At 41.2% G+C, this 26,475-nt stretch overlaps 1 protein-coding gene across 1 annotated transcript; it reads left to right on the top strand.

Annotated features, from left to right (window-relative positions):
• Positions 1–31: 31 nt before the first annotated feature.
• On the top strand, positions 32–24,378 carry rhoj (ras homolog family member J). The gene is made up of 6 exons (XM_064339446.1): positions 32–767; positions 14,611–14,669; positions 16,248–16,412; positions 17,139–17,234; positions 18,144–21,442; positions 21,763–24,378. The coding sequence occupies exons 1-5, from the start codon at positions 557–559 to the stop codon at positions 18,288–18,290; spliced, it is 678 nt and encodes a 225-aa protein (XP_064195516.1). The 5' UTR covers positions 32–556; the 3' UTR covers positions 18,291–21,442; positions 21,763–24,378.
• The last annotated feature ends 2,097 nt before the right edge of the window (positions 24,379–26,475 follow it).

The raw sequence follows: 26,475 nt of genomic DNA, 5'->3' as shown, positions 1-26,475 counted from the left end.
ATAATCCCCCCAACACGGATGCAGTTCCTGTGCTGGGTGCACTCACAGAGCTTCCATTGTTCCCTGCCCACTCTGCCTAATATGGAATTTGCAAGGAAACCCATGATTTCCTGACACTGACACAGGAAACTAACGGATAGGGGTCGGAGCACTAGTCTCAGGGATCAGGCAAGGAGAGTGGAAACCCAGCTGCTTTTCACCGCTTCTCTATCAGTAAAATAGGGAACCGGGATTTAAACGGGATGAGATTTGACTCTAACCATAGTTTTCACAGAGTTAAAGTCCTCCGAGCAGACTTGTCCTTGAAGCAAGTGCGTCGGGCGCTTAAATTGTGGATAGACAACTTTGGGATTTCTATCGTTTCAGTCCGAAGGCGAGCAGCGGAGTTTGGAAAGTATAACACGCAAGATAAATGTACCACGAACGTATCTAAAAACAGCTTTTCGGAACCTCCAGTGGGAATACGTGGGGAACAAATAGAATCAGATCCACACTGGGTACGCTACACATTCTACACAAAAAAATACAAATTCTCAGCGATTGGAAGTACTTGACTATGCCTGCGCGTAAAAGAATACGACAGAATGCCATTGCAATGACGGAAGATGGCAGCAGTAGCAGCGACAGCTTGGGGATCACTATGAAAAAGATGTTGAAATGCGTGGTGGTCGGAGACGGAGCCGTGGGGAAGACCTGTTTGCTTATGAGCTATGCTAATGATGCCTTCCCAGAGGAGTACGTTCCAACTGTATTCGATCACTACGCAGGTAAGGCGCGATACCTCTGTATGCGATCCTTGGACAGGGGGTGGCGGACAGGGCGTCTTTTCAGCTTTTTTATTGCAGCCACAAATATGAGAGTTAAGGGGGTAGGGCCAGTCCCGAGAATAGAAGTCTGAATGAGGGGATTGATAACCACTAGACCGCGGATCCCAGGCCTGGCGGGGGGAGGTCAAGTAACTAGGAAAACTGGGTCATGGACGTAGTAGTTTATGTATAACGTTGGTAGCACGCGCATGCTTTTATATTTATAGCTTATGTTAATTATATCAGTTTGTTGTGCTGAAATTCTGCACCTGTTCTTTGATAACTACTATTATCTCCAATTACAGTGGTTACATGTTGGCTTGGACCATGTTTTTGACTACTGCTCTTTTAGTAACAAACTGGAGTGGGATTGGTGCTGTTTTCTGTATTACAATGGCATAATTAGTGCATATGAAATGGGCATACAGTGTTTCTACCGAATCCACTTACTGCCAAAATTCTCGGGACAAAAACAGCATCCGCACGCTCAGGACAATGATCGCGCTGTTAAAGGGTAGCATGGTAATGTTTTCATCAGAAGAATTTCACTTTTTTAATTCGTTCTCGGTTTTTTTTTTCATGGTAGATGTGCTCTATCAAAAAAGTAATTGCCTTTTTTTCTAACGAAATCAGCACCGCAACGCACTGTGCGATCTTTCACGTATTATGACCCCTGAGATTGTAAAAAACAAAAACAGAAAACATTTTCTGGGAGTAAATTCGGTTGACGAAGTTTCGAATAACGCACGCTGGGGTATTCGACTTTACTGTACGGCCCTGATATCTTGAATCAGGCCATACAGTAAACTTAGTGAGGTTAACTGAATTAGAAAACGATTTTAACAACGAACGTTAGATGCAATAAGTCCGTAGCTATGCCTGTTTGACAAGAAAATGCGGTTGCAACATCCAGTAATGCGCTGTGTACATAGGTGTAAAAATCACTACTTAGCCAGTGGTCACAAAGGACATATTGGATTGTTCAGAGAGAAAGTTATGCAATCGTTTCAAATTCTGCATTGTAAAAGCAATATACTGTGGTATGTGCGCTTAACATATCCTGTCAAACACCACCCGATGCTTATTTTTGAAGTATATAGAGCTACTTAGTCTGTTTCTTTCTTTCTTTCTTTCTTTCTTTCTTTCTTTCTTTCTTTCTTTCTTTCTTTCTTTCTTTCTTTCTTTCTTTCTTTCTTTCTTTCTTTCTTTCTTTCTTTCTTTCTTTCTTTCTTTCTTTCTTTCTTTCTTTCTTTCTTTCTTTCTTTCTTTCAGTCGCAGTTGAAGAGCACACAAATAAAACATGCAATCACAAAATGACCTGTTGATCCTCTGCGTAGGAAGAGCGCCTTTTTCTTTGTAGAATGACACAGTTACGCCTGTTCAGGTGCTATTATATAGTATGCACTGATTGATCTATATCGTGGAATCCAAGCCGATCCCCTTATCCCCTTATTTTCCCCATAATTACTTTTTTTATGTGCATTTTCTGTCCATGATCCATATTCCATGATTGTCTTCAGCTCAGTGACATGGAAAGGACCTAGGTGGTCAAACAGCTCCCTCACTTTAGCTTAAATGAGTTTTTAAAGGTGTTATTATCTCAGGGAAAGGGCTCAGACAAGTGCTGTGTGACCCTGATTATCATATTATTATCATATATTGACACCATACAAAATAAAAATGGATACATTTGTAAGTCTCCACTGTTTCCAGTATTTAGCCAGTGCTGTTTATCATGTGTGTGGTGATTGATAATGAACCTCACAAACACCTCTAGGTTAGCCCAACCCCTCCCCCATGACACAAAGACTACATACTCTGCGCAAATGTTCTAGACTGTCAAATTAACATAAAACATTATGTTCAGTTAACACAAATACTCATCATTTGTCAGATTACCAAAAAGTATTGTGTTCATAAAACATAAAATATATAGTTCACCCTTGAGTGAAACCATTGTGTCAACATGATATTAATATCATTAATATCATATTAATAATTAATTAATAGTTGACTGAAAAAACCTTATATAAGGACTATAAGTTGATCTTGTCATGTATAATTTGAAGTGTTTACAGTAATTGTGCAGTGTGCTAAATGAAAAATATGAGTAATGACAAACTGAACAGATAGCATCATGTCAGAATTCTACTTCTTGTTACATTACTGGGTTGCTTTGTGTGCCAGCCGTTTCCTACAAACTTTTGGGTAGAGTGAGCAAATTGGAGTGTATTGGGTTTTACATTGTATATGATGAATTGTAATTGTAATATCCTAATGTAACACACATCAGCAAACTCTGTAGTCACACCTCCTCAGGTCTTCCATGTTACCAGGAAACTGTGGGATTGTTTGCTCTTGAAAAAACCTAAACCATATCCAGAGAGTAATCACTGTGTTAGATTTTAGTCTTGTAACTTCTGCCTAATTCTCTACCTATTTGTCTTGTGTGATACCATAGACTAACTGCGCTTTTTTAAAGGTACTGCTTTATTAATGAAGGAAATTGTTTTGAGCATACAGGGACTTTAACCAGAAATTGTTTGATTGTTCCCCAGCCTTGGTTAAGTATAACTTTACATAATCTGATAAGAAAATAAATAGAGCTCACTGGAATATTGGAAAGATTCTTTGAAAGAACACATTTGAAAGAATCTGTTTTACATGCACATACAAGGTTACATTATTCTGAAACAATGGATTTGTCTGTGGAGTCTGTGAACTGTTCCTTCCTAGCAACTTGACATCATGCTTCTGCGCTACCAAAAATAATGGAAGTGAGAGCAGTTGTTTCTTATGAAAGAAATAACATTTGTCAGATGTATAGGTTTCAGGTTGCATATTCCTGTCTTCAAACCAGCACAGTCTGCAGCTCATATCCACAAATCTCAGTGGATTCCAGGGTACAAATCAAGGATTTTTTTTTTGGGGGGGGGGGGGGGGATTCATTCGAAATAGATGTAGAATTTATATATTCGGGGAGTATCCTCATTTGTAAACTTTGTTTCATGGAGTGTTAACTCCCTCCCCTCCAGCATCTCTACTGGATTCTATTCTCTGGCTATTTGTGGCTGAGTGATCTGCAGGGTCTTTTGTGGATGGTACAGTGGACTGGTCAATGGCCACTAGAATGCTTGAGCCCTCCTCACATGAGCAGGGTAGCATCCATCTTTGACAGGAAGGAGTAACATCATTCTTGAAGCTGATTTATTACAGTCCTGCATGTCTGTCAGAGGAAACGTACTACAGCTTTCTACAGACTGATTGCTATATTATTTCCACGCTGATAACAATAATTCTGAACGTTCTCAAGCTGTCCACCTGGTGGACAAATTTAAAAGGAAAGGTTGTGATTGTGGCTAGGGATAGGTTGGGGAGCTTTTAAATTGTCAGTTTTGACTGCCATTGTCCATGGAATGGGTTTTTGCACTAGTAGAAAAAGGATCAATCATGATTATTTCATGTTGTCACATTATGGTCATCTCAAGTCAAAGTGGAAGAGTTTGAAAAGGTTGCTGTGGTCAGAATGTTTTTTTCTTTTTTTTGGGGGGGGGGGGGGGTTCATAAAGAATGATTTCTGACAATAACCCCATGGAACTTTCTACAAATGCTCTAATTTAAGCAAACGGTTTGAATTAATCACAGAACCAGCTAAGCTTTCAGTTGGGAAATTACATGATATGGCAACTAAAAAAAGTTACCAAGGTCTAGGTAGATAGAACTTCTTTATCTTCTCTCAATTCTGTGATCAAGTAAAGCAACATAATTGGTTCTTTAAATAATATGAATTGTATTTGACATACCGCACTGAATAATAACAATGCCTAAAACCCCTTGTGGTCCATTTTGCCAACTCTCATGGGAAAAATAATAACTATGTATTTAAGAAAACAAACAAGAAGAAAAACATGGAGACCAGACAAATTGTTCAGGGGTGGTGGTGGAGGTGGGGGAGGTCAGAGCTCTTGGGCAAGGACTCAAGTTTGACTTGATATAACTTGAAAAGTGAATTTGTCTAATGGCTGTGTCATAAATAATCCATAATCATGAATAAATAAAATATGATGTATAGAAACAGAAAAAATCTGATGTTTTTCTTTATATTTTTCAATTATTCAAATCAACTTCTGTCTTCTCCATTTTGCATTAAAACCTTTTATTAGCAAAGAAACTGAACAAAGGACTGCAGCTGACTACTGATGAAACAAATGGTGGATAACTATGTCTGCACATCTTGTACCTTAAGCTCTGAAATTGCACAAGTCATTTAACGGTGTTTAAATGCATAGAAGTTACAAAACATGCTTGGATCTACGCACGATGCACTTAGGTGACTTCAGTGTAATTACACAGATACACTGCCTACTTATATAATGTGTGATGTAAACACTTTGAAAATGCAAACATATTGCACAACATACTGTATGTACAAACCCAAGAAGAATGCGTTTTCTTAGAGACTGTAAAAAAGTCAGCACATAGGTTTGGTAATGGAGCTTACCAAATATGTTTTGGGAATAACACAGCAGGCAATTATTTTAGCATAGTAAATTATAAAATTTTAATTGTGTATGAAAAGAGAGTGAGAGTGTTTTTCTTCCTTAGAAAGAGGAAAAGCAGACAGTGGTAGAGGCATTGTTGCTGTAGAACAACAGCCCAGGGACTATGCGGTAAAGTTGCGGGTTTGTAATGACAAGGAGTGAAGCCCACTGTGGTGTTCGTGAGAAGCCTTCCACCAAAGCGCTCTTGCAAGAGCATTTTTACTGCCCCGTGCCCATTACAGAAGAGCCTTGAGCATTATGTACTGTAGCAGGGCAGTGTCCAGCAGCTGCTTTGCCCCCAGCGTAATGAGATTAGACCCTGAACATGTGTAGACAGATGGAGAGCTGGGGCTCTATTTTCTGGGATCAATGCCGCATGGTGCATGGGCACAGTCAGCGGCGCAACGTGTGGGTGCACTGGGCGTGGCTAGCGAATGTTGGTATTTTTGTGACCAGAGGCGAGGAGTGCACAGCTCAAAGCGCCTGGCCCAGGTGGATTATGCTGAATTCAGTATCAGTGGGTGAGTTTCAGCTGGATTCACTCACAGCCAATCAAATTCACTCTTAATAGCCGTGCGCTTTGCGCTGGGCATACCGCCAACTTCTGTTGTCTACGTCTGCAATGGAAGAAAAGGATAAGGATACGCTAATCAGATGTTTCTCCCAAGACGTTCTTTTGCAGGAGGTGTAAGTATAGGTGAATTAGGCTGCCATTTCTTTCAAAAATTTAGTTTGAACAAATCTAATAAATGAGGTAAATTAGTTTAAATTGTTCAAATTGTCTTCCATCAGAATTTTAATTAAACATTGCTTAAACGTTTGTTAGAATGGGCCAGTTTTAATTTCTCAATAGGAAAACATTAATGACAGATTAGATTTTTCATCAACCCACAATCATACGTCACAATAAGCTAACGTAGTCTACTGTACAGTGCTGAAGGCTACACGATTTAAAAGCTATGAACATTTTTAATTGTTTATAAATGCAGTCTATCCATAATTTTTGTCAGTACTATCATTTTAAATACAGTCTTAATTAAAATAAAAAGATTGCTCAAGTTGCGTTTATTGTCATCGTTCTTATTACAGACGGCTGTAAGAAAAAGAACAAAATACAGTACCCCAGTGACCACAGTGCAATATAAGAACAGCCATAAACAATTAAAAACAAAAATAAATAGAGGAATTAAAAGAATAAAGAAAAAACACAATAAAAAATAAAGTATAATTATACATTTTTTCTTGCTCGTGGGATTCATATCAAAGTCAAATTGGCCAGTATCCACAAAAACCACTGATTGGCTTTGAATAGACTATGAAGATGTGCACATTGCATGGGAAAGCCCAGGAATGAGCAGGCGGGAGGTGAAGGCGCAAATCGCAGACTAGACCAGACACCAAAATTGTTGCGCGTTGCTCAATCTTGACACACCCCCAGCAGTGGCTCTCCTCCCACTTCAGTGCAGGACGAGTCACGAAATGACCGAACCGCTCAGGCACATCAAAATTCTTTACGGAAATTCTAGTGATGGGGAAGCTAAGCTTTCTGAAGCAATGAAGCTTTCCTGCCCATTGTGTCAAAAATGGGTTCATCACTCGAACCCTGTGATTAAGGCACTAGTGGCATCTGCTGATCAGAAGAATTTAGCGCTAAGTTGGGTGTGAAGCGCTGTGGATATTAATGTTAAATGCTGCACAGAAAATGCGTCTGTATGAATTGTGGAGCCTAACAAATGAATGTAGACACTCTTGTGTGTTTCCTTCATCCCTGGGTTGAAAGTGTGGAAAGAGCCTAGAGCAGAGGTGGGGAATGAGGGTCATACATGTTTCTGGTGTTCATGCCAACTTTTAACCTTAATTACTTAATAAGCCCTAACATTTACGGTGAGTGATATTTTAGCTGTATTTTTTGATAGGTACATGAATGACAGCCAAAGACTGTTTTTGTATCCCTATATGAAACATTTTACTATGACCTGATCTACAGTAAGAGTGAACCAGTGTTGGTGTATAAATCCATTTTAACAAATTTAGCTAGGGTATTTGGTGGAAACAAAAACCTGCTTACACCCCAGACCTCCAGGACCAGAATTGACCACCCCTGTACAAGAGACCCGTGCCTCAACTCAAAATCTTCTGTTAAAGCAGGAGTGTCAAACTCCAATCCTGGAGGGCTGCACTGTCTGCTGATTTTCATGATTTCCTGCCAGCTTAAGCCAAGGGATGCAGACTCTTTAGCCAATCAATGACTTGATATATAGGAACACATCAAAAACAAGCAGACGCAGGAATTGGCCTTCCAGGATTTGAGTTTGAGATCCCTGCTTTAAAGTGTCGATCTTACGGTCGTCCAAGTGCTGTTTAATTATGGGCTGTCAAACCTGTTTTAAAATCTGCCAGCAATACTAGTTGGTGTGCCGGTTTGTTGTGATGGTGAATGTAGCAGAGGTAGAAATGGGGTGTGTCTGCAGAGGTTTTCTTGTTTCTGGGGCCTGGTAACATAAGAGTAGCAAAAGAGTGTTTCTGGGCAAGACACTCCTGACAGTGTGGGCACAGTGCAGCTTTTGCTGTGGGCTGTAGATAAAGCCCAACTGAACCCCCCCCCTCCCCCCACCCCCGCCCAGACACTATACAAGGCACTGTTCACCAAAACGCTGCTGGTCAATCATTTCCATTCACGTAGCCCGTCCCTGCCCGTCGCTCCTCATGAAGAGAACTTCGGCGCAGCATCATAACATAATGACTGAACTGTGACACGGGGGCCACAGCGGCCCCTTGACCCGAGCACAAAGCGCCCATTCTCACGGGCTGAAAAGGCTGCAGTCAGCCTCGCACTATTAGTATTAAATCACAAAAGTGTTATTTATTCCACTGGCGGAGCGGCACAAAAGGGGGGGGGGGTGGGGGGGCGGAGTGATTAAAAAGTGCACCCTTGACCGCAGGGGGAACGCGTGGGACGAAGTGCGTGGAATACGTGGCGTAGTAATCCGCTCTCGGTGGCCCTGGGCCCTGTCGCTTTGGAGAGACCGCAGTTGAGGTGTGGGGATAATCCAGACCTAGTTCTATTAAGTTCTTTCAAGTGCTAATGCCTATTTATTATAATAAAGATTATGAACTTGAACAGGATGTAGAAACGTAAGTATAAATGAGTAATCCAAAAAGTAACATGCACTGTCTTGGCACCATTATGAAAAATTTAAAGCCTGTGTGTTTCTATTATGACTAACACATGCAGTATATTCATAATATTATGTATGAATGAGATTATGAAAGCAGCTACCTCTCCCAAGTGCCTGCATGCTTTATTTGGAAGAGATTTGTGGTGTGCATGGGTGGCACCTCACGCAGAGCTTGTGAAAGCAATGTATTCCATTTGGAGTTAAGTGCCTACATGGTGGAGTTAACTGTGTGCATCACTGCTGCATATCCGCCCACCACCCATATTTCATCAGAACCTTAGTGAGATTGTTTTTGGTCTGAAATCTGAAAACCAGATCAGTGGAAAAGCTTGACAAGCATGTACATTTGAGTGTGTGTGTGTGTGTGTGTGTGTGTGTGTGTGTGTATGTGTGTGTGTGTGCACGTGTGTGTGTATTCTGGAAGAGAATAGCCTCTAGGTGACTCAAGGCAACATAAAAAATTGGCGTCAAAAAACAAGTAGTCTGTGGTCATCCTTTGAGAGGCATCAATTGTAAAGCGCTTTGGATAAAAGCGCTATATAAATGCAGTCCATTTACCATTTACCATTTAGGAGAAGAGAGTACTCTTCACTTTATCACTTTATCACTGGTATAGTATGTATGTTTCTAAACTTGTCAATGCATTTAGAAATTAAACTTAATCAGGGTTTATCAGCAATGGTAAGCTTTGGCTTACAGCGAAGTCTCTCTCTCACTCTCTCTCTCTCGTGTAAGGGTCTGTAACTCACAAAGCACAGACTGTATGCCTGCTACAGTGGAACTCATTGGCATAGGAATATACAGTAGCGGTAATCAGGAACTCTCACTTTCAGCACTGTACGCATGTATTGGAGCTCTAACTTACAGAGAACCTCTGCTGTGGAACTCTCACGAATGGCACTGTATCTCTGCAGAGGACATGTAGCTCAAATGAGTGAAGTTTTTATCTGGTTCTCAGACAGTGTTGGCAAGCAGTAAACCAAGCCAATTCTCTGTAGTCTGATTGTTGCTGCTGAGCTCCAAGGGATTTATGGCTGAGATTTTTTTAGATCTTGCTGCAGTCTTGTAAAACCTGGAGATGTAAAGCTTTTTGTCTTGAAGTAGAATGAGTAATATAGCCAAATGTATCCCCTTATTTATGACAATTCTTTGCTGAAGGCTCTTGCACATTATTGAGTAAACTAATCCTGATGTGCTTTCACAATTAGTGATTCTTAATTTTGTCCTTATTAACTTCTTTCTTTAGGCAGTTTGTTATAATGTGCATTTTGATCATTTGCATCACTTGACAGGGTTAATTGTGTTGGGAAGTCTATGCCAAGTTTAAAAATACCTACAGGGATAAATATTGTGTATGTGTGTGTGTGTGTGTGTTAGTACTGATTGAGTAACACACACACACACGCACACACACACACACTCATAACCACGCTTATACACGCACAGACTACACACAAACACACAGGAGTGTCTGCCACTGGTGCTGGATGAGAGCAACTTTACCTTTTATGGGGGTTTGGAACAATTTTTTTCATTCACACACACATGCACAAGCATGCTCTCTCTCTCTCTCTCTCTCTCTCTCTATATATATATATATATATATATATATATATATATATATTAGTGGGCTTTATTTAAACGGAGGTGTCAAGAAAGTAATAACACAGTCTCCCATCCGAATCAAAGGAAAATTGCTTTGCTTTCGAAACACTTAGTGGAGAATGTCGTTTAGACTTACTTGACACCAAAAATTGCATGATTAATCACCGTAATACCTTTTTTGTTAAATTCTGCAAAAATGGGCAGAATATTTTTAGCTTCCTTACAGAAGGAACAGTGCATCTACAAGAGCTGAAAGCCATTTGCTCTAAGTGTTCCACATATGTGAAAACATAATTGTGTTTTGTGCTGTCTGTGTGCTGGCTCTCTGAACCTTCCAATTATCAAACAAAAAAGCCTATGATCTATGACACTGCATGTGCCATGGATCATTCCATCAGGGAATGATATAATTAGAATATAGAATATATATATAGAATATAGAATATAGAATAGAATGATAGAATCAGGAATTCTATGAGGTCACAGTACAAATGAATTTTTTTTGGATAAAGAAAAGTGTGAACATGACTGTAACGTGTGTTTGGCCCTAATGTGTAGTACTACACTGTACTGAATGGATACACTCCACGCCCAGCGCCATCATCAACCTTCGATTGGCAACATAAAATGAACGTAAAGTATCATCCTCCCTGCACTACTTATATTCTGGTACAAGAAACCTTTCATTGAGAAGGTAGAACGTTCGTATGAAACCTTTTTAACCAAATGTGCACATGTGGGGGGCTGTTGGGCTTATTCAGGAAAGGCATTATCCTATTGCATGGATTGGGGACCATGGTCTAGGTTTAAATCCCAACCTTGCCAGTGCTGGCTGTGGCCGATAGGTGCTGAGTATCTTCTCTGGTGATGCAATGCCAGGCTTGTCCAGTATGTGGACAATGCCTTGTATTCAACTACTGCTTGTTTTCAGGGCTTTTTTTTTCTATTCAGCATATGAAATGCATGTTCAGTTGGATTCAGATTAGGTGAATGATTTGGCCAGTCAAAACATTTTCCAGCTTTTGGCTTTGAAAAACTCCTTTGTTGCTTTAGCAGCATGTTTGGTATCATTGCCTTGTTGTAGGATGATGCATTGTCCAATGAGTGTGGAGGCATTTTCTTGAACTTGAGCAGATAAGATGCTTCTGTACACCTCAGAATTAATTCTGCTGCTGCTATCAGCAGTTACTTCATCAATGAAGACAAGTGAGCCAGTAACTGTGGCAGCCATACATGCCCAAACTATAAAACCCCACCATCACATTTCAAAAATGAGATGGGGTGATTTAGATCTTGGGAAGTTCCTTTTGGTCTCCACACTTTGCTCTTGCCATCACTCTGATACAAATGAATCTTGGTCTCATCTGTCCACAAGACATTTTTTCAGAACTCTTTTAGGTACTTCTTAGCAAATTAATCTGGCCATCCTGTTTTTGTGGCTAACTAGTGGTTTGCATCTTGCAGTGTAGCCTCTGTAGTTCTGAAGTCTTCTGCAGACAGTAGTCACTGACACATCCACGACTGAATTATTCAGTCATCAACTGTAGAGATCTTCCTTGGCTTACCAGGCCCTTTGTGAATACTGAGCTCACCAGTGCTTTCTTTCATTTAATGATGTTCCAAACAGTTGATTTTTTAAGGTTTGGCCTATATCTCTGTTTTTTTCTAATTTCTCAGCCTCATAACGGCTTCCTAGACTTTCATGTGTACAACTCTGGTCATCATGTTGGCAAGTGCCAGACTCCAAAGGCAATCAAAAGCCTGGAATCAAGACTAGATACTGAATGCTTATACCTGTCTTATACCTGCATTAATTGAATGCACTGGACTAATCAAAAAACACCTGTGAATCCATTTGCCCCAAGTATTATGGTGCCCTGAAATGGGGGAGACCATGTATAAAAAGTGATGTTATTTCTACATGGTGAAACCAAAATCTAAAACTGTAGAGTACAGAGCCAAATCAAGAAAAAAATATATAAATGTCTTTGTCCCAAACATTATGGAGCTCACTGTATATACACACTTGGGCATTCCAAAATGGAGAGAAAATGGGGGAAATAATTAGTTAATTTGGGAATATTTCAGGAGTCTGGAAGTCTGGAGCCAGACTTGGGTGTTTCAGGAAGAATGAGCAGGAAAGCATTGCATTGCAGGATACATCCACTTACATCATTGCAATGGATGTCCTTTTTTTGCAGTTATGAGATCAGGCTGGAATATTGCCAGTTCAAATCATTGCTCTTTGTACAAGGCACTGTTGTGAAAGTCCTTTGCCTAAATCACCTCAGTACACACACAGGCACACACGTAGACACACGTATCATTTCCGGAACACACAGGTACTACTGATGCACTTTCACGCATCTATTCATCTCTTGCGATATCGTTCCATAGCTCTTGTGATCGTGTGTCTGTGTCAGCCTTCATTCTCTGTTCAGTGTAATTCCTGTAGTTGTTACCTTACAGTATATTAATTTATTTGCAGATTTTGCTATTTTCAATCCTGAATACATTTGGCAAATGAATCTATTTGTACCTCTGGATATTTACAGTATCATCCTTATAATCTCTTTCTCCATTTGAAAATGTACGATACATTTGAAGCCATTAAGGCTATCTCAGTTACTACAGCAATGCCTTGTGTGTGAGACTGGAACCTGCAACTATCTGTTTTTGAGCCAATTCTCCTGTTGACTGCTGAGCACTGCTGCCTCAGTATCGCTCTGCAGTGTTTAAAAATAGATCTTTAGGCACTAGCACAGCGAGGGGTTAAGGCCCAGGTCTGGATTTAATGGCGGCGTGCATAACAGCTGCAGGGGTATGCGCACACTTTGGGCTGAGCGTCTTGACCCTGGCCGACCACCCTTGCAGTGCTGCTCCACCGCTTTCAAACCGCTGGCCGTGACCTTTGGCCACTCACCTTTCACCCCCTGCGGCAGCCGACGCGTTCATGTTACACAGTGGCTCCAGGGTGGCAGGCGCCCAAGGAGTCAGCTGTGGCGTCTCGCTCCGCACCACCCCCCACCCTGCCTCCTTCCAGCTTTCTCCTTCTCCAGTTCTCTCCCTTTCCTTCTCTCTATCTGTTTCTCCTTCCTTATCTGCTTTTCTCTTCTTTCTGCAAGCTGGCTTCCTCCCCAAATGGATACAGCTTAACAGCAGCTTTTATAGGAAAACCAACAGGGCTCGAGGGATCACAAAACGGCATCATGGTTTTAGTCTGCGACATTGAAGGCGCTTTTTTTTGGCCCCAGAGAATGTGATTTGTTATACCATGGATTGATAAATGAGATTGGCAAACAATTTATCTGGGTTTATTTCTACAGTACTTTCATTACAGACATTTAGCAGAAGAGCTTTTCCAGCAGGGCCAGCCCTACAAACGGGCATGTCTGTGACTGAGTGAGTGACTGAGTGATGAAGTTGCACCATTGGTCGGCTGAGTTATGACCTCACACCATTGGTCGGCCGGTCCAGCCATATACTAGGTTTTAACCTGGTCTTGTTTTTTACACCACATCCATTTGTACCGCTGGATATATACTAAAGCAAGTCAGCTTAAGTGTCTTGCTCATGCATACTAGAGCAGAGTCCTATCTGGGATTCAAATCTGCAACCTTTAGGTTACAGCCCTGTTCCCTAAGCCTCATGTTACACTGCTGCACATGCTGCACTTCCTTTCCTACAGGAGAATCAAAAAAACAGTTTAGAGATCCTTTTGATATGTGTTCAGTAATAGGAAACACTAGCATCACTATAGTAATAGGTTTTCGATAACTGTTCGCAGAAGTATGAGACTGGGGTCATTAGAGACCCCTACTCAGAGTGGCTGAGGCCACATCAGGGAATTCGGGGACCCCCACTTTGAGGCACAGTCCATCAGTGCCCCATTTCTTAACTGCTACACCTGTCTTCCCAGGGAAAAAAATGCAGCATGCGTAAACAAACCCCACTTGTGTCAATCCCAGATCTCTTAGGAGAAGTTCCCCCAGGAGGATAAAATGTTTTGATAAAGACGTCCACAGGTGGTGTTTTTTTTTTTTTTTTTTTTTTTGCGTGTGGGAGGGAGGTGTTCTGTCATGTTTCCCTGGCGCTGTCCTGTCCTGTCATCAGCCCCGGTCGTGCGCTCGGCGCCTTAATTAGACTCCGCCGGAGATGGAAGAGGAACAGCCTCGTCTGTGCTTTTTCCTCCGGTCTGTCAACAGACCCCATACAGGAAGCTGTGTGTGTGTGAGCCTTTCTGTGATGTTTTGAGAACAGGCTTACCCCCCCTGCCCCCCACCTCCCCCCATCCGCCGTGGACACCGTTCTGCCTAAGAATATCTCAGTACTATCATCCTGCATGTAAACAATGAAGGGAGGCCCAGGGTAGGGAGGGGAAGACCTGGCGGCAGCTCAGAAAAGTTCTCCGGTGTCTGGGTGTGGCGGTGTGCGGAAATGGAAACGCTAATCTCCTGTGCTGTCTCCCTCCTCTTGCAGTAAACGTAACGGTGTCAGGAACGCAGCACCTACTGGGCCTCTACGACACGGCCGGACAGGTACGTTCAACACGGATGCCGTGTATGTGTGCTTGTATGTGTGCATGTTCCTATCTTCGCGTGTTTATGCTGACTCAAGGTTTTGGTGTTTTAAAGTGCGCTAGTCAACCCTGCCCTACAATGCCACTCGTATATCTATAGTCATAACACAGTTGTTTTTACCCCAGCAGTAGCAGGATTGGTTTAGGGTGGCCAAAATTCCTCTGGTTACTGCTGTTAGTTTGTCCCTTTGACACACCAGACACCCACGGGCTACCAGTTGTCACTAATGAGAGATACTCCTCGTCTCTGTATCAGTACCAAGACTCCTGTGGTAGTGTGTGGTCTGTTCATGGAAAAAAGGCCCTGACTGGTCCTGCAGTGGTCACGGCTCCGTGGTGACTGGACCCACTGTTTCCCAAGGCATCAGCTGCAGCTTTTGAATAGTTTCTCAGCAGCTGCTCTCAGTGCGCATTTTTCTGAATTCCCATCATGCCTTGCCAACCTAACCCAGATTGGGTTAGCGGCACTGAACCCTCTATGTAGAGCCCGAGCCAGCCTATAATTGGCACTGTAATCCAGCCAAAAAGCCAGGCCTCTTCCCTCAAAGCAGGCAATCCCCATAGGCATTCCAACATCACAAAAGTCACAAGACTGGCTTGCGCCCCTTGTGAAGCTACTGGAAGAGCTACAAATGAACAGAGGCGTGTGAATCGATACCAGCTGAGACTACAGAATCCCACCTCCATTAGTGGCTTGGAGCTTGTTATTATTTTGTACTGTGGGAGTTCTCTTGGAAAACACGACATGTTTATTCAATGTTTATTCAATAAATTAATCCCAGTGAAAGTGTAAGGTGTAGCCTTTGGACACAAAATCAGTGGCCCTTATGAGGCTAATGTCCACTGTATTTGGGTTCTTGTGGAAGAAATGATGGGCTTCCTGATTGGTGAGTTTTTGAGGGTTGAGGAGAGGGAGGTTTACATAGGCAGCTTTCAGAATGTAAGGTGCACACATCACTGTCTGCTAGTGTTAGTATATCTCCAGGTCTCTCACTCACCTGTGAATGTGTGTGTGCGTGTGAAAACACATGGTTTGTGCTTGTGTGCAGGTCAGTGTTTGTGTGTGCATACACATCACAGGTACATAGGTTTTATCAAAATGAAGACTGCCCACCAAATCATATTCTAACCACACAGGGCTCCAGTTTAAATCCGGCACATTTATAGTGATTCACATAAGAGGTAACAGCACTGGCTCACAATAGAGCAAATACCATGTCTGCATCTCCTGCTGTTCTGTGACCGGCCCCATTCAGAAGGAGGTAGGGGAAATCTATGCCAGTTGTGTGCTCGCACAATGAACCGAGAGGTTGCTGCTGGCAACGCTGCACATGCTAGAGCCCTGCCTGTTTATCTTCTCGCAATTCAATATCAGGTCTCTGAAGGCTTCTATAGGCCCCCTTCCTTTTATTAAAATGTAATGCGATAATGTGATGAAGTACAAAAAATGTTGTCATGCAGTGTGAGCGGGGGAGGAGAAACACTCTCCTAGATTAACACCGGAAACCTCGTTTTGCCGTTTGGTCCCTCAACACAGGAGGACTACAACCAGCTGCGGCCGCTGTCCTACCCCAACACCGACGTCTTCCTCATCTGCTTCTCCGTGGTCAACCCTGCCTCCTACCACAACGTCCAGGAGGAGTGGGTCCCAGAGCTGAAGTCCTGCATGCCCCACGTGCCCTACATTCTCATCGGCACCCAGGTGAGCCAGGGAAAACTCCCATCATGCACTGCCGACGCATTTGCATTTTTCAGCGGCTCAGCAGTTTTTTGTGGCTGATTGACACTGTGGATCGACTGTGGGGCTCGAAGCATTTGTTGCCAAAGAACATGCAAGTCACGCTGGGATAGGGGTTTTGTCCATCGTGGCATATTGCATGTCTGATTTTGATCCCTTTCTCGAGCCTGCCTCAAACTTCATAGTAAATTGTTCAGTGTTACATCAGCTCTTACAGAGTACAGTACATATGGTCCCTAATGGACTACAGTATATCTGCTCTGTTAGAGTTGAATCAATACTGGAGATTCTACTGCGCTGTTTAACAATGCTGTTAGATTTTTTTTTGTTACCCATGATTTATAAGTGGTACATGGCATGCACATCATAAACAAAGAAATTGAAAGCCATCCATAAAAATAGATTGCACCTGTAAGCACTGACCAGGCCAGCTGCAGCTTTCGTGTAATTATAGCGGCTGAGATCAGACTCGGCTTTGTCTAACATTGATTATTTTTGAGTTAGCGGATCCTGGATCCCAACTCTTAAAAAGCAGAAGGCTTGTGCTGCGTGTTTCGTCAAGCAAATGGTTTCGAAGCTCCCACCTAAAGAGGGCAGTGTCGTGCTGCACACAACAGTCTAATCTTTCTTCTGACTGAGACAGAATCATGGCTAGTTCAGTCTCATAGGGACCTGTGTGCTGTGTCCTAGATCGACTTGCGCGACGACCCAAAGACACTGGCTCGCCTGCTGCATATGAAGGAGAAGCCTCTGACTTACGAACAGGGGCTCAAGCTGTCCAGAGAGGTGAGCTGGGATTTCGGGGGAAACACTCCGGGGGCAGGGTTTGTCCAAAATGAACTAAAGCCTGAAGGACGATGACTCGATTCAGTGAACTACACTACGTGGCCAAAAGTATGTGGACACCTGACATCCAACATCTCTTTTTAAATTATGGGCATCGGTATGGAGTTGGTCCACCTGTTGCTGCTATAACAACCTCCACTCTTCTGGGTAGGCATTATGCTAGATGTTGAAGCATCACTGCAGGAATTTGCTTCCATTCAGCCAGAAGAGCATTCATGAGGTCATGCACTCATTGAAAAATTAGGCCTGGCTCGCAGTTGGCTTTCCAATTGGTCCCATCCCAAAGGTGACGGGTGGGGCAGAGGTCAGGGCTCTGTGTGGGCCAGTCAAGTTCTTCCTCAACCATTTCTATATGGACCTCACTGTGTTCCCAGGGGCATTGTTATGCTGAAACAAGAAAGGGCCTTCCCTAAACTGTTGGGGAAGCACAAAATCAAATCAAATTGTTTTTGATTGTATGCTTTAGCATTAAGATTTGCCTTCACTGGAACTAAGAGGCCTAGTCCAAACCATGAAAAACAGCCCCAGACGAAGGGGTGTCCAAATACTTTTGGTCATACGGTGTAAGTAACGTGGAAAGATCTCATATGGAGATGTTTCCTAAGATGTATATTTATTTTATGATATATTTTTACTATATCCCTTCAAAGCATTTTCAGTGAAAGGCCTGCCTCTCCTATTGAATTTTGTTTGGGCCTGGAGTTTAAACTTTTTCCACAATGGAAACATTATCAGTGCAGTTGTGCAAACATTCTCCCTGGTTCTGTTTCTAACTCAGTAGTCCCGCCTTTTTCTTCCTTTGTCCAATCCCCCTTCACCCTGGGCCCCACCCCCTCTGGATGCCTGCAGATTGGAGCCCAGTGCTATCTGGAATGTTCTGCCTTGACTCAGAAGGGGCTGAAGACGGTGTTTGACGAGGCCATCCTCACCATATTCAGTCCCAAAAAGCAGAGGAAAGGATGTGTGCCCTGTCAGAGCTGCTGCACAATTGTATGAGGCCCAAAAGGGGGTCATGAGGCACTCCTCGTTCCTCTCTCTTCACCAATCCTCCCAGGACCCTACCCCAGGAGTCTGGCCTTCTCTGGCATAGTCATGGATCTCGCTGTGCCAGAGTTCAAGGTGTATTGACAATATTTTCTATTTTCTTCACCAAGACCTCTGTCTAAGAGCCAACAGCTGGAGCAGTGGACCCACCCCTCCCCCTCCCCCACCGCACACACGCACAAACAGACACTCATGGACATACAGATATACTCACACACACACACACACACAAAGAACAGAGAACTGTTTACTCAACTCTGTTTGAGTGCCATACAACCCCGCCCCCACCCATTCAACTTCCCACCTCACAGTCACGAAGCCAAAGACTTGACTCAAAAAGTGTGGCCTTATTTATACTGTTTGATTTCAATTAACCCTTACATACATGCTCCTTTCAGCATTAGACTTATTTACATTTAGTTCTGTTTTATACATGTTACGGACCTGTGGTATACTGAAAACTGTATTTTATAAAAGCATTGTTTATAAACAGGTAGTGTACTCTTTTTAGAAACAATACCTTTATGTCTCTCTGGTCCCTGGAGAACACTGTGTAACAGAGACTAGAATGAGGCCATGTAGTGCCACACTGAACCACACTGAGCCAGTGCCATGGACTGTGTTCAGTGGCACAGTACACACAGCGTGTGGTACAGTGCTACTGTACATGTTAAATATTTAACACTTTTTTACATCGACTGCCTTTAAATTCACTGTTATATGTATTTTGATTCTCAACCGAAGCGTATGTCAAAGGTGCTGTGAAAATGGGGACAGATAATGAAAAAAACCAAAAGAAAAACCACCCCCTGTGCATTCTGGGTACTTTCTACCCTTGACATGCCTGACAAGAGGTCTGATGCCCGCCTATCATTCTAACCCCACCAATTTAGTGTACAATTATTTGTACAGTGATTCTAGTCCAGAATGCTAAAATGCCAAAATTACCATTGTATGTTATAAAATATAAGAAAAGATAAATATTATATAAAGTTTTTTAAATGTTGTAATCTTTGTTGCTGAATTGGTAGAGCGCAGGCAAGCATTTGTTCTTCTCTGAAGCGTGTACTATCCGCTGGTGCTTCTTATCACACTGTTTGCAAGTCAGGCGGGTACTCACGAGTCAGAGGAAGATGCATCATGTGCTATCCAGCTTGCGGGAAACCAATCACCAGCGAGGTCAGTGGTACGCAATGAGACGCTGTTAGCTCAGCCGACTGAAACCCTCCCAGCCCTGGATGATGCTAGAGCCAATTATGTGTCTTTGTGGGGGGCTGGAGCCACGCTGGCATGGTTGGGCCCAACCATACTCTACAACAGTGCCTTAATATAATGAGCCACACAGCAGCCCTAAAAAAAATTAAGAAAATAATTTCAGTTCTCTTTATCACAAAAGCAATGTTTTTCTATCACTGTAAAACCTAAATGCAGTTTAACTAAATGAATTCAGTAATCTCAGCCTAAACATGTAATATTATTAATGTAAAAGAATAACTTAATTGTATAAGGCCAGCTAATACTTGAACAGATGTTGCTCTACTCAAATGGTTCAAGGCCATCGGTTTCCTAAACCGTTTTCCTCAAACTTTTTTGCTTTGTAGTGCAGTTGTAAACTGAGTGTGATTAAAAGCACAATATGCATCAGGGTTAAGGGGCAGGTGTTCACAATAGCAGCAGCAAGCCCACAAACTCAAGGTACTTCTTTTTTGGCATTAGCTGCATCAAGAAAAAAAGATCATTGGGAGTTGTGTGCCTGGGTTGGGCTGAATTCCAGTTTAGTTCATGAATGAATTGAAATTAAATTGAACAATTGAAACCTCCCCTTAAAACATAATGGCCATTTTCTATTGATGAATTTAGTTTCAATTAATTTCCTGGGGGAAGGTGGGTGGGGGCAGGGTGGATAAGTTGAATTTGATGCGTTAAGTTGTATTTGAAGACATTGTTGCTATATTTATAAAAGTAGGGAGAATAGTTTGGAGGCTCCCATCTTTGTTGGTCACAGGGTCAGGTGATGTCTAGGCTTTAATATGCTAAATTTGACAAAGCCAGACCAGTATTTCTCGTAGACGTTCTCGAGAGCATGAGGAACTCCAAGAGAGTAGTCCCCTAGCCGGTGTTGCCTTGGCTGGCGAAGAAATCGCAAGAATTTGCCGGTGCCTTCCTTTACCCCCAATGCTATGTTTCACGCAACACAGACATGGTTACCATGGCTGCAAAGGATTTTAACCAGACAGTGACTGAAGCTTTGAACACCGACACCATAGTGAAAACAGATTCTTGTTCACTCAATTGTTGTCTTTTCCACCAGTTTACATGTTGCAGTCCCAAAATATATAATTCTAATGCAAGGTCCGGACTCTGTTACAATGTTACACTTAAACTCTGGCTGTTTTTTTTTTAACTTTTATAATCGTTTCTTTGAGTTTTACTTTGCCTGAGGATTCGTACATAATGTTGACAACCAAGCTACAGTATCACCAGTCTTCCATGAAAAACTGTTCATAGTCATTCATTGTTTCATAGCCCATGAAAGGTCAAAGGTCACACAGGAGAAAAAAACGACTGTTGAACATGCAGTGCTATGGTTCTACATTGTAATCAGTCAGTCCATTATAATGAGCTGCATCAGTAAGTAATTTATTCAATTCATTATTTGTATATTTATGAATGATTATGAACCTGTTTTCATGAATGTCATTATGTAGTGTTATTTAGTACTTATCTGGGTGCTACATATGTCTTCGTAAGATCTTCCTAAAGAAAAGTGTTAATTTTATTTTTTTGAAAATCTGTTACTGCAGAACCTAGTTTTTGAGTTCACTGTCACAACTGAAGATGAACTGTGAAGACGAGAAGAACTCTGTCTATTCACGTTCCCCTCCCCTAGAATTCCCCCACACAATCACACTGTTCTTCTACAACCCCCTCCCAATCAACCTCCGCCCCTTCTCTCAACCCCACCCTTTCTGAGAACTAAGACAAAAAAAACCTTTGTTCCAGAGTTTTCAAAACTGCTTCATGAGATTTTTCCCAACCATGATGGGATTTCTTTTATTTCACAAAAGCCACTGCTGTGTGTGTGTGTATGTGTGTGTGTGTTTGTGTGTGTGTGCGTGTGTGTGTCCATGTGCGTGTGCGTGCATACAGATGGACGTGATGGTTTTCCCGAGATACTACACCCATCACTTATCATGAAAACACGAATATTAATTAAGCACATTTACAGTGAAATTGTAGTTTATGTCAATGTGTGGTAAAATATGAAATCAAATATATATATGAACTTTATTTGTAACATGTCAAAAAATAAGGTATACTATGGCATGTATAAAGATAGATGTGTTATCATCATTATTATGTTTCAGAAAATGCTTAAACTTAATATACACCGTATGGATTTTTACTATGATTTTTATCAAAGTTCTATATGCAAAAAAGTGCAAATAATTGCTATATTGCCCATATAAACCATATGTTGTAGGTAATACACCATATTTGACATATATTGACACCACTATACATGCTGATGCACATTTCTCACATTTTATATTTTTATATTTTTCCATGTCCTAGCATAAGATCCTTTTGTAGGTAAGATCAAATCGTAAGGTGAACAGTTAATGGGGCAGGAGGGGAAAGGGGTTCCTTGAATCACCACCTGTTTTTTTATTTTATTTTTTTGGCTGTTGATATGTTTGGACTTTATTCCTCAACAGCATATAATTTTAATTGCTTCCACAAGCACTTAGAAATAATGTGTTCATGTTTGGCCTCCAAGAAAAAGTGCTGCATGCAAATGTATTTTCAGATATTACATCTGTAATTACGTTGTAAAATATGGTATTTATATGTACACAGAGTGAAATGCAAAAGTTATTTTTGTTTTGAATGTGAGGTTAAAGAGCAGACTGTCATCTTTATCAGGTGATCCATGTAGGAATTCTAGCCCTTTTTAGACATAGCCTCTCCATTTTAGGGAAACAAAAGCAATGAGACAATTGGCTGCTCATCAGTTTCTTGGCTTGCTGTGTGTCTTTGCATCATTAGTTCATGCACAACAAAGCTAACAAAAGGTCTAGAGTTCATTTTAGGTGTGGAGTTTGTATGTGGAGTCTGATGCTCTTGTCTTTCAACATGGGGACCAAATATGTATCAATGCCAGTAAAGCAGGCCATCATGAGGCTGCAAAATCTGAATAATTAAATCATAGACATAGCCAAGACATTGGGAGTGTCAAAAAAAACTGTTTGATTCATTGTTAGGATCAAGATCGCACTAATGGACTACTTCCAATTGTGGAGAAAACCCCTTTTTCAACTGTTGAACAGATCAAGAACACTGTCCAATAGATGTGTCAAAGACTGCCAAAAAGAGAAGATTACACCAGCAAACCATCGGTAAGCCTCAAGAACAGAATGGCCAGGTTAGAGACTGATAAAAAGTCTTATGGACAGATGAGTATTAACCTCTGAAAAAGTGATTTAAAAAAGGAAAGTGCTCTTGATTCAAAACACTCCCTTTTCATCTGTGAAACATGGTGGAGGTAGTGTTGTGGCTTGGATATGTATGGCTGCCACTGAAACTGGTGCACGTCTTCATTGATGATGTGACTGCAGAGGGCAGCAGGATGAATTCTGAAATGTACAGACACATCTGCTCAGATCCCTCAAAATTCATTGGATGGTGCTTCGCCTTACAGCAGGAAAGTGACCGCAAACATACTGCTAAAGCGACCAAGGAGATTTTCCGGGACAATATGTGGAATGTTCTTGACTAACCAAGTCAATCATCTGTCCTGAATCCAACTGAACATACATTTCACTTGCTGAAGACAAGACTGAAAGCAAAATTCCCCAAAATGCCCCAGGAACTGAAGATACAGGCCTGGCAGAGCATCACCAGGGAAGATACCCAGTGTGTCTATGGGTCACAGACCTCAAGCAGTCATCAACTGCAAAGGTTTTGCAACCAGGTACTAAATATGATGACTTCATTTCAGATTATGTTCATTTGTCCCATTACTTTTGCTCCCCTAAAATGGGAGGACAATGTTTAAAAGTAATTCCTGCATGGATTGCCCGATATGGGTACAAATGCCCTGAAATTAAACTGACAGTCTGCACTTCATCCTTATATTTATTGTTATATTTCAAATCCAAAAAGTTTGTAGTACTGAACGAAGACAACAAAAATTGTGTCTCTGTCCCAATGATTTTGCATTTAACTATATATATATATATATATATATATATATATATACATACATAAATATTCATCTTATTTTTTACATACTTTTTCACAATGGTTATCTTCACATCTGCACACAAGAATGTGAAAAGATATCATGGTTGTTGTGAGATGAGGTAATCAGAATGGAACCCAGTGAGGAATCCATGGTAACCACATCCTGCTGATGTAAAGGAGCAGCCAGTCAAATGCCTCATATGTAGCAGTGTCCACAAGTGGCTGTATACTAACCAGATAGTTGACTCCATGTTTTACTGAGGTTTTAAAAAAATGTTTTACAGTAAACCACTGAAGCATGACATCTGATGAATATTCATAACGAGAGTGACCAAGGACAATATCACTGGCAATATGTTCTGCACTTGGGCACATCTCTTCTGGAATGTAATGTAGCACCAGAAACTATTACTGACTGGAACCAAAGTAAGGTCATACAGAGGGCGGAAGGAAGGCTGGAGCTAACTATCTGGTTACAGTATAGAATCTGTGGTAGTGTCTCTCGCACATGCTCTGTGGTTGCTCAGCACTGTGCCTTTCTATGCAACTGCTTTGTACTGTATGCTCCCAGAGGGCATGAGATGTAGTACTGGTAACAGCAGCAATAACTTGAACCTGATCAACAAGTATAAATTGTATTTTATTGTTTTATATTGAATTGCAGTTTTGTGTGCCCTTTTTGTTGTTGTTTATCTGATGTGTGTATACCCTGAATAATAACTCCTGCAACTGCCTAAATCCCATGTTCTCTAAATAGGTTTGTGGGGTTATTAAAAATAAGCAACACCTTTGAGTCATCATGTGTCTATATGTTTCATGGATCTGTTTTGTATACAGCTAGATAATCTGGAGAGCACAGACCCTACACCACAGTGTTAAAGAAAGACAGACAGCCACAGTGTGTTCCAAATGTGTGTGTGTGTGTGTGCGTGTCTATAAAAAAATAGAATATTAAAAAAGCTCATTTTGAGATATATTTCTGACATACAGTATGCCGGAATATACAGTATATTATAAAATGTACAGCTTTTCAACTTTAATATACTGTATGTACTTAAAAAGTACAACTGAAATATTACTTAAAATAAGATTTTTTTTTTTTTAATGCAATATGTACATGAACTTAACTGAATACATGTAAATCTGAGTGGGCCTAATACATTCAGATACATTAAAAAGAGGCTTAGTTAAAAAGACTAGGGGCTGCAAGAATGACAGAGCATGCCAGTGGAATTGTTCATAACCATCACGGCTAGTGTTGTGATAAGAAACAACTACATTATGAGTGACTCAAGGTTCTGGGAATAATGGTTGGGAATTGTGACGTGGGAACAGCATGTGTTTACAGTAATTACCTCCTTGAAACTAGAGTTTCCCAGCAGGTAATTCAAGCAGGGCCTTTCTGACTTATGTTACGCAAGCATCTGGAAGTGTTGCAACAGTGGAACTAAAATAATAATAATAATAATAATAATAATAATAATAATGAATTCCACCCACAGTGTAATTCTCCCAAGTGCAAACTGTTTGTATGGCTCAAGCAACATTTCAATCAGGTCAATCAGACCATGAAAAATCTATTTTGCCCAGAACCAATGCTGTCCAGTTGACCATTTCTACATAGTAAAATACCCAGTGTTAATTCAACACTTGATAGATCACATTTAGTCCCACATTCCAGAGTGGAAACAAATGAGTTGAATTAACACTAGACATTTTGCTGTGACACGTTTTAATAACTCCTAAAATACACAAATTGATAAAATAGAAAAGTATTAAATATAAAATATAAAATTGAGTCAAAATATATTTGCAGTATACGTCAGAATAGATACATAATAAGACCGGATAAAACCATTATTCCTGAATGCAGTTATGAACATAATATTATGTGCATGCCTACGTACTTATCTTCAGGTTCAATGCTGTGGATGTCCTCAGAAATGACAGTGGTGTTACAAATAAGAGTGCAATGAGGTCATATAGTAAATGTTTGCTTTTCTTGTTAGTGAGAATTAAAATCGAAATAACGTTGATAAATAGTGTTTCTATTTATCTATGTCGTTTTTATGGTTGCACTGCTGCTAACCGGTTACTCCTGAGAAAGGTGTCGCCTGGCGTGCGTTATCGGGCAGAAAGAAGCAGCTACCGAGCATGAGTAGCAGTCTTCCAAAAAGTTATCTCATTGCAGATTGCTTTAGCTTATCGCTCATTTTCAAGGCACTAGTTCACTGGTCAAAATTAACACATATATTAAGTAACTAACCTACCCTGACAAAAGTGCAAGAAGCGCGGTTGAGACATCGCTGCGTTTGGTGTGGACGTCTGTGTTTCCATGGCAACAAATGTGGCGTGGCCTACGGACATTGCTAACTTAATACAGTCCATAAAACAGATGCAGGGTATTTAACTGCCCATCAGCTGCGCCGAAGTAACCCAGCGTAATTCTGGAAAACATTTACAATGGACTACAGTGACCTCCTGTGCTCGTTATTGGAAATGCACACTCTCAGAAATAAAAGTAGGCTACAATTTGCGGTACGATTTTTGTTCTTTAACAAAGAACACATTTCCGAAATGTAGGCCTATCCTACAATAATGTTCTATGTGAGTAGGCTACTTATGAGCACATTTTACGAGCAAAAAAAGGCATAAATAAATTTTGCTAGATGTACAATTGTATGTAGGGTACCTGCAGGGCTTTATACTTTTTAGGGCACTTTCCCGCAACTTTACTCCGTATCTGAGTGCGCATAAGACTATGCTGATAAAATATTGAGGGGAAAAAACACATCATGAAATACTTTCGCGTAGCACAATGAATGAAGAATCACTATAGCCATTGCGTTAGATACTGTATATTAATTAAGAAAAAGAAACAAACTATTTA

Source organism: Anguilla rostrata, chromosome 6 (assembly GCF_018555375.3).
Source record: "Anguilla rostrata isolate EN2019 chromosome 6, ASM1855537v3, whole genome shotgun sequence".
Taxonomy (NCBI): Eukaryota; Metazoa; Chordata; class Actinopteri; order Anguilliformes; family Anguillidae; genus Anguilla; species Anguilla rostrata.
This window is presented reverse-complemented; position numbering and strand designations above follow the sequence as displayed.

Coding starts and splice junctions, on each gene's coding strand:
- rhoj (XM_064339446.1), top strand. CDS start 557: ATGCCTGCGCGTAAAAGAATACGACAGAATGCCATTGCAATGACGGAA. Junction 16,413..17,138: donor ACATTCTCATCGGCACCCAG/GTGAGCCAGGGA, acceptor GCTGTGTCCTAG/ATCGACTTGCGCGACGACCC. Junction 17,235..18,143: donor GGCTCAAGCTGTCCAGAGAG/GTGAGCTGGGAT, acceptor GGATGCCTGCAG/ATTGGAGCCCAGTGCTATCT.